Genomic DNA, 8,778 nt, shown 5'->3' on the forward strand with positions numbered 1-8,778 from the left:
GAGCAGTTTTTTATAAATTAGAGGTTATGTCTTTATTTCTGGTCTGACCAAGCGAAAATAAGGAGATAAGGGGCAATTTTTGGGCTTGGAAATCCACATATATCCCTGAACAATATCTCATCTCGACCTGACCATCAGGGTGTTAGGATGTCAAGCTACCAGGACAAACGAAGATAGACGCTAGGCCATGGAGAGGACAATGGTCAAAATATCAGGACGATATTTGACCAAGAAGTCATATTATAGAAGAATATATGCGTGATAATTAGAGCATTAATTGGAAAGATTCAACAATTAAAGACGGCAATTAAGGGCGAAATAATGAGCATTATTCCGGGTAATTAAGGCAGGATATTCAGCATTAATGGAGGAAGATTTAGCAGCCGTTCAACATTTGTCTATATAAAGAGCACTATGATCATTTGCACAACACATCATCATCACACAAGACAATATCTCTACGACATATTAGCAATACTCGTATACAAATTGAGTTATAGATATTCGTGCAATTTATCCAATAATATAGTAAAATCCTCTCTTGGCTTGGTGCCCGTGGTTTTTTCCCATTTCAGGGTTTTCCACGCACAAAATCTTTTGTCTTGCTATTGTTCATTTACCGTACTTTATTCTTCTAGTTTTATACCCTGTCATACTTACTCACAGATTAATTCGAGCTAGTTAACCCTGTCTAGATCTACCCTGACCTGATTTCGCCTTGCGCAAAATCCATACAACACAGCTAACATGGACGGTACTCTTATAAACTCCAAAACTTACTCAATTAACCAATTTTCCAATTTTGGTACGAGATGAATATCATAATTAGATATGTCAATGGCTTAGGGCAATGAAGAAATTGTCGTAAAAATAAAGCAATGCTTAATTGTGCAATCAAATTAAACTAGATTATTCAATTCAAACATAAATTCAAGTAATCTTATTGACACATATGTTAAAACCCAATTTGATAGTTTTAATGTTTATGATGTTTAAGACAAATTAAACTCATGGTTTATTTAATCGTGTACCTCTTAAGTTTTAATCTTGTAGCTTGGAAGCTCTAATCGTCAATCAAGATTGCACAAGAATAATCAAAGATGAAAATTTTCATAGACTCACGGTGTTGTAAAGAGATCAATCAAACTCGATTAAGTGCGTGCTAAGTGTTTCAAAATACACAGTCCAGTCTATTGTGGTTTCTATCTTGTCTTTGAAAGAAATATTTCGAAAATATTTAAACTATACTCTTGAAAATTGATTTCCAAACTTTCTATCAATCTTTATACATTTCAGAAAATTTGGTTTGAGCATTTTAAATGAGAAGATAGCTTTTGATGTCTTGGGAAAAAGTTACTTGCACAAAAATACATTTACCAAAAATGGGCTATTTACCTTTACAAAATTGAAAATGATAATGGTTTCCATAAACATCACCAAATAAGCTTATTTCTTGAGGAAAAACATAACCCATATTTGTGCGTGTGTGGGGGGTCAACAAGATTACTTGGACTAGTAAACTAGAGTACTTATGAAAGTAACCGATTTTTTGCATAAGGGTCTCGGTTTACTTGGGCAATAATTCGACTACTTTTGTAGTGTTGTTCAAGCTTCAATTGTTTTCAATATTTCTTTACTGGACTACAAAGTTATATTTCTTTACTGGACTACAAAGTTGTGTGATGTTTTGATGTGTGAAGTATACATTACTTGAACATTATAAACACCATATTAATTTCATTTGGACAAGTGTGCAACAACAATATAAAACGAGAAAATGTCTTTAAGCTTTATCGAGTCAATTTGCAAAATTGTTTTTCATTTTTAATTATTGAGTCGTGTTTTACAAAATCTTTTTGAGCCCTTTTAGAAATAGCTAGTTTGTTGCACTAAGACATTTATCTTGTTCGATAATCTCGTGTTAGTACTTAAACGTTATCTCCTCCGTTCATGGTGTGAAGATAGATGAGATTCGCGAGTCTTGTAACAAAACGAGAGAGAACTAAAACAAAGTCTTAGGATAGAGTTATCGTAAGCAATCAAAGTCTTATTGCAGAGTAGCTTTAAGCACCAGAGTCTTTCGGCGGAGTAGCTCAAAGCAGAAGTCTTGGAGCGATGTAGCTTTAAGCAAATAGCAACCGGAGTAGGTTGGGGAATTGTTTTATTGTTCGGAGTTTTAGTTTGTATGAGTTTACTTCTGAAATGTTCAATAAAATAACGTTGGATGTATATAGGTCACAGAGTAGTGACTGAACCAGTTTTACAAACATTGTTGCGTTTTGTCTATTTATATTTTATATTCACTGCAGTTTAACTCTCGATATATTTTCAGGAGCAACTGTTGATTTCACTCTGACTTCTACTTGTTGAATTGTCATTGCATACTTTTAACTCAATACTTCTAAGTATCAACCTCTCCTTTCATCTAAGGGTTATCTAAAGTGTCTAACAGTTTTCAAAGAAGGTTTCATTAAGCTTAAAATTTTAAATAGACACCTAATCTACCCCTACCCCTTTTTGGTGCTCCCCATCTCTGACTCTTTAAAATGAATTATTACTGGTTTGACATGAGACTTATGATCTATAAATTAAGTATGTATGAGAAATTTGATTAGGTTTTAAGCTAAAGATCGAAAAGAGAGAGTTTTAGTTTTCTTATTTTATAAGAGGGTACTTTATGAAAATTGGAAAAATGTAATTAATTGAGTAAAGTGGGAATGTAATTACGATAATTGAGTGATTATGTGCTCATCACTTCATTTTCATGGATCAGATTATCATAGAATAATACATGCGGATAACCTTTGATTTTTATCTTGCTAATTTGGCCAAAGTCCTACTCATAAGCTCATCCTCATCTAAAAACAAACGAGGCCCACAAGAAATCCTTCTATAAAACATTCAACCAATAAGATTGCAGAATATAGGATGAACATTCTAACCCTAACCAATAAGATGTAAGATAAGGCTTATTTTAATTGGTCCTGAAACTCCTCTAGCCGTGCACTTACTGCCACCTCACTATTTTGTAACTCTACACTTGCGCTTTCCACTTCATAAACGGGTCCCTTTCTACCCTTTACCCTGCCGTCCTAAACCTCTTAAACCTTCCCAAAAGCCTTTGCAATTATTGCAATTTTATGCATCATAACGCAACGGTCCAACTCTATTTCCTCACAATATTCATTCACTACCACTTTTAATTTGTAATAATAATAAATTTTATTTGCACCTTTTTCAACAAAAACGTGTGTTTGTAAAGTAAATGACATCGAACAATAGTAATACTAATAGTAATAGCAATAATATGGCGATTGCCATGAGCGGTAAGACCGCTCGTGCATGTGATTGTTGCGTCCGGAGAAGAGCGCGTTGGTACTGTGCCGCAGACGATGCGTTCCTATGCCAAGCATGTGACGGCTCTGTACACTCGGCAAACCCACTGGCGAGACGACACGAGCGGGTCCGTTTAAAGACCGCCTCGTTAAAGTCGTCCGACCATTTGCCTACTTGGCACCATGGGTTGACCCGTAAGCGTCGTACTCCACGCCATGGGAAAAACTCATCCAAGTTATCAAATAGTAATAATTTGACAAGCGGGCAACAAAACCCGTCTCATATGGTACCGGACCTTGGGGTCGAGGAGACGATGTTGTTTTCCTCGTCCCATGGGGAGGATGAGGAGCAATTGCTCTTTTGTGTACCTGAATACGACCCGTTTTTAAGAGAATTTTGCACTTCAGCGTCAACTACGCCAACTCTAGACGCGAAAAATGATCATCAATTCATGGTTGAGTTACCATCGGATTTAGACATCGAAAAGTTTGCCGCTGATGTTGAGACCTTGTTGGGTAAAGGGCTTGATGATGAATGTTATGGGATTGAAGACTTAGGACTATTAGATCATAGTCCTAATATTAACAACGATGATACTAATAATGTTAATGATATTATTAATTATAATGATGATGACGACGAAAAAGAACGCGATATAGTAGAATTTTGTAAAGTGGTCAAGGAAGAAAATGTATTAATTTGTGAGGGTGGTGAGGAATTAATCAAGAAATGTGAGATAGATATTGAGAGTGATGATATGGGGTTTAGAGTGCCTTTTGATTTGAGTTTTGACTACGATTTTCGGGTGTCATGTGGCGACCAGGATGGCCATCATATGGTTGATGGTTCCTCAATAGTGGGTGGAGCTAGAAATGATCATGAATTATGTAAATTAGAAGGCATTGATGATGATGATGATGATGATGATGATGATGAAAAAGATAATAATATGGTGCTAATAAATAAATCAAGGAAGATTTTGTTAAGGTTGGATTATGAGGCGATTAGTGAAGCATGGTCTACTCAAGGTTCTCCTTGGATGGATGGGCAGCGCCCCGAAATTAGTCCTGATGATTCTTGGCCTCATTGCTCTGTAATTACCATTTTATTCTTATTAATCTCGATTTTTGTCTAATACTCGCTCTTTGTCTAATAAACCCAGTGGTGGAGCTAGGGGGGTTAGCAAGGCGGCTCGCCTTCGTTGATAGTCGGAAAATCAAAAATTTTAGTTTAATTTTTCCAAATTTTGTTCGAGTTTCCCTTAAAAATTAACATATTGGTGCTATGGTTTTTCTCAGGCCGGACAATACACGCTATTTGGAGATACGCATACGGGAGGAACAGGAGGAAATTGTGGAGGTGGAGACGGAGGGAGGGAAGCAAGAGTGTCAAGGTATAGGGAGAAGAGGAGAACAAGATTGTTTACTAAGAAAATAAGATATGAAGTGAGGAAATTGAATGCAGAAAAGAGACCAAGAATGAAAGGGAGATTTGTTAAAAGGTCTTCATTCACACCAACTACAACTGCCTTCCCTTTGCTTTCCAAGAAGTAGTTTTTCTTGTATTTAATTCAAAGGCATGCATGCAATTAATTTTGCATGTATTGAGATATTAATTTGTACTCCCTCCATTATTTAATATATGACGTTTTACATTTACGAGCTAAGTCTTTGACTTTAATATTTGGAGTAATACATTTGTTCAAAAATTATAAAAATCTTAATATTAAATTTCTTACGAAAAGCTCTTTCATATGAGTATACATATCATATTATTTAGTCTTATATTTTAAGAGATATTAAAAAGAGAAGTGAGTGTCTCGAAATGTGAAAAAATCATTTTAAAAAAACAGAGGGAATACGTATTTAGCATGTTTAATTTTTTTACTCCTACTTAGAATTTGGTAAGCCTTATATATTTGATCGAAGTGAAATATCTAAGGTGAGAAAAACCCTCGTTGCTGAGAAGTTGCAAGACACATTTGGCGTAAGTGAGATTCTTTGTATTGAAGGAGAATAATGTACAGTACTAGAATAAAATCATGATCGATTTTCGACATTTGTGTTGGAGACACACACCTGTTAACAAACTTCACTGCAAATGACATGCTAGGATGCTCAGAAAGTACTCGTAATGATTTATGCCGTTTACACTTTTTGTAACTAAGACATTTAGGCTTCGTTTGGTTCATACGGGAATCAAATGCATGTGTTAATTTGCAATGCATGGGAATTTAATTCCAATATAAAAATTCACATGAATAATAAGAATCTGTTTCATTGTCATGTTGAGTTCTATTCTCCTAGGAGTTTCCAATGACAATGAGGGGGGTAGGTAGTTAAATTCCTCTATCATGCAAGAGTTGGAAACTTCTTCGAGTTTGAAACTCTCCCATTTTACAAAAAATGGGGTAACCAAACTGTAAAGAATAAGAGAGGTTGTGAATATTTGTTTTGTGATTAATGAATAATTCTAATGTACAGGATACATGTTTTTATATATACAAATGACTAAAGCTAGGTTACTATAATCATGGAACTAACAGCTAGAAGTTAGGGGAAGAGATAATTTACATGTGCTAAATAATACTAACTAAAACAAGTAGCTATTTTATAGGAGGAAGACTAGGCTTCCGTTGTGCTGCGGTTGTTTGTTCAACACTCCCCCGCAAGATGGACGGTCGAAGACGGAGACCAATTTTGGAAGAAAGATCAAGAAATCTGGACTTGTGCAGCGGCTTGGTCAATGTGTCGGCTAACTGATCGGAACCATTAATATGTTGAATACGAATTAGACCTTTCCGAACTTGTTCTTTGACAAAATGAAAAGAGATAGCCAAGTGCTTCATTCTCGAATGGAAGACTGGGTTAGCCGAATAAGGAGTTGCCGATAGATTATCACAATAAATTGCCGGCGACGAAGAATGCGAAATACCAAGTTCTTGTAACAGAGAGACAAGCCATAAAAGTTCCGTGGAGACAGTGGCAATGGCTCTAAATTCGGCCTCAGTGGTCGAGCAAGACAATGCTCGCTGTTTTTTCGAAGACCAGGATATGGGATTTTTGCCAAGATAAACTATAAACCCGGTTGTAGATAAGTAATCCGCGGAGTCTCAAGCGAAGTCCGCGTCACAATACGCATGGAGATGGAAAGGAGTTGAGTGATGAAGATGAATGCCAAGGTGAAGAGTACCATTAAGGTATCGTAGGACACATTTAAGAGCGAGCCAGTGCGTGGTGGTCGGGTGAGTTAAAAATTGAGCAAGTTTATTGACAGGAAATGCAATATCGGGTCAAGTAAGAGACAAATATTGGAGACTTCCAACTATTGCCCTGTAGTCGTCTATATTTTCAACAGGATTATGTGGTTCTTTTGTAAGAGGCGGGTGTGCTAGCATGGGTGTGGTGGCGGGTTAGACTCATGCATATTAAATTTGTGAAGTAAGTCGGAAATGTATTTGGTTTGGTTAAGGTGAAGACCGTGTTTGGTCGGGGTTACCTCAACGCTGAGAAAGAATGACAGTGGACCGAGGTCCTTTAGGGAGAACTTACGGGAGAGTTCATCAATAAAGGCTCGGATGCGTGTCGGGTTTGGTCCGGTGATGACTATGTCATCGACATAGACTATTACAAATAGGATATGGGTCTTATCATTTAGAATAAAGAGAGACGGGTAAGAGACCGAATGTTTAAATTGTAATTGTAATAGGTAATTCTTGAGCTCGGTGTACCAAGCCCGTGGGGCTTGTTTGAGACCGTAAATGGCCTTTTGTAAGTGACAGACATAGTCGGGTTTGTCTGTATCTGCGAACCCGGGTGGTTGGTCCATAAAAACAGAATCGGTTAGCTTACCTTGCAAAAACGCATTATTCACATCGAGTTGATGGAGGGGCCATCGACGAGTCACAGCGATAGACAATACAAGGCGAATTGTGGCTGGTTTGATGACGGGGCTAAAGGTTTCCGAATAATCACCACCGGGGCATTGATGAAAGCCCTTGGCAACTAGTCTAGCCTTATGTTGTTTAATAGAACCGTATGGGTTGTACTTCACGCGGTATACCCATTTGCAACCGACAACGTTTTTAGCACTAGATCGAGGGACGAGGGTCCAGGTTTTATTGCAAAGGAGAGCTTGATGCTCGTCAAGCATGGCGGTTCTCCATCGTGGGTCCATCAGGGCTTGTTTGGTGGTTGTGGGAGTGGCATTAGGGGTTGGGATAGTGGCGGTTTTGGCGTGTTTCGAGGTGTGGGCAGCGGAGGTGGAGGTCAACTTAGCATACTTCGGGTTCGGTTTTATGATGTTGTTAGATAAACGAGTGGTGACACGGGAGGAGGGTGGAGGAGGAGGTGGTGGGGGGGTGGAGATGGGCTGGCCGTGGTGGTAGGACCAGAGGACGGAGTGGTGGGAGGGGAGGGAGTATCGGGTTGGTTTGGGGAGGGGGTTTCGGGATTGTTGTCGGGCGCAGGAGAGGGTTGGTCAGGAGGAGGTTGCTGTTGGATGGGCAGGGCCGGAGCAAGGAGGGGAATGGTGAGCTCACACCATCGGTCAGCGGTGGCAATGGGTGACGGGGTGGAGTTGAGGAGTGAGGTGTAAGGAAAAATGTTTTCGATAAATCGAACATGGCGATATGTGTATAACTTAGTGGCGACGGGATCATAGCACAAGTAAGCACTCTGAGTATTCGAGTAGCCTACAAACACACAGGGGGTTGATTTTGGGTCTAGCTTGTGAGCCGTGTAAGGTTTGAGCCACGGGTAACAGAGACAACCGAATGGTTTCAATTTTTTGTAATTCGGGTCACGACCAAAAAGGATTTGGTAAGGGGTTTTGTTATGTAAAGTGGATGTAGGAAGACGATTAATGAGATAGGTTGCAGTTGAGAAAGCATAGGGCCAAAATTTGGTCGGCATTTGAGCATGAGTAAGGAGAGTAAGACCTGTTTCAACCACATGGCGATGGCGTCGTTCGGCAAAACCATTGTGCTCGGGTGTGTGAGGTGGTGAGGTGAGGTGATTTATTCCGGCATCAAGGAGGGTCGGGTTTAATTTTTTGTATTCTCCCCCATTGTCAGAATAGAATTGTTTAATTGGTTTTTGAAAATAATTTTCAATAATGTTCTTAAATCGAGTGAAAGTGGTTGTTGTGTCGGATTTGTTTTTATAGGATAAAGCTAAAAATAGTGTGAATAATGGTCGACAAAAATTATATAATATTTGAAGGAGTCGATGGATAAAATAGGTGAGGTCCAAACATCGGAAAAAATGAGATCAAACGGTGCAGTGGACTTTAATGTGGAAATCGAAAAGGGTAACTTGTGGCTTTTATTGATTAAACATGAATTACAATGCGAATAACTTGAAATACGGAAATTGAAAATGGAGTTTAATTGTTTAAGTATAGCATTGGAAGGGTGTCCCAGTCGAGCATGCCACAAATCGC

General features: G+C 38.5%; 1 protein-coding gene across 1 annotated transcript; it reads left to right on the forward strand.

The window, feature by feature from the left end:
• Positions 1-2,923: 2,923 nt before the first annotated feature.
• LOC141634259 (zinc finger protein CONSTANS-LIKE 16-like) lies at positions 2,924-5,002 on the forward strand. The gene is made up of 2 exons (XM_074446485.1): positions 2,924-4,429; positions 4,635-5,002. The coding sequence occupies exons 1-2, from the start codon at positions 3,266-3,268 to the stop codon at positions 4,887-4,889; spliced, it is 1,419 nt and encodes a 472-aa protein (XP_074302586.1). The 5' UTR covers positions 2,924-3,265; the 3' UTR covers positions 4,890-5,002.
• Positions 5,003-8,778: the final 3,776 nt, after the last annotated feature.

The sequence above is a fragment of the Silene latifolia genome, chromosome Y (genome assembly GCF_048544455.1).
Source record: "Silene latifolia isolate original U9 population chromosome Y, ASM4854445v1, whole genome shotgun sequence".
Classification (NCBI taxonomy): domain Eukaryota; kingdom Viridiplantae; phylum Streptophyta; class Magnoliopsida; order Caryophyllales; family Caryophyllaceae; genus Silene; species Silene latifolia.

Excerpts from the sequence above, each read along its gene's own strand:
- LOC141634259 (XM_074446485.1), top strand. The coding sequence starts at position 3,266 with ATGACATCGAACAATAGTAATACTAATAGTAATAGCAATAATATGGCG. Across the intron at positions 4,430-4,634 it reads ATTCTTGGCCTCATTGCTCT|GCCGGACAATACACGCTATT; the intron begins GTAATTACCATT and ends GGTTTTTCTCAG.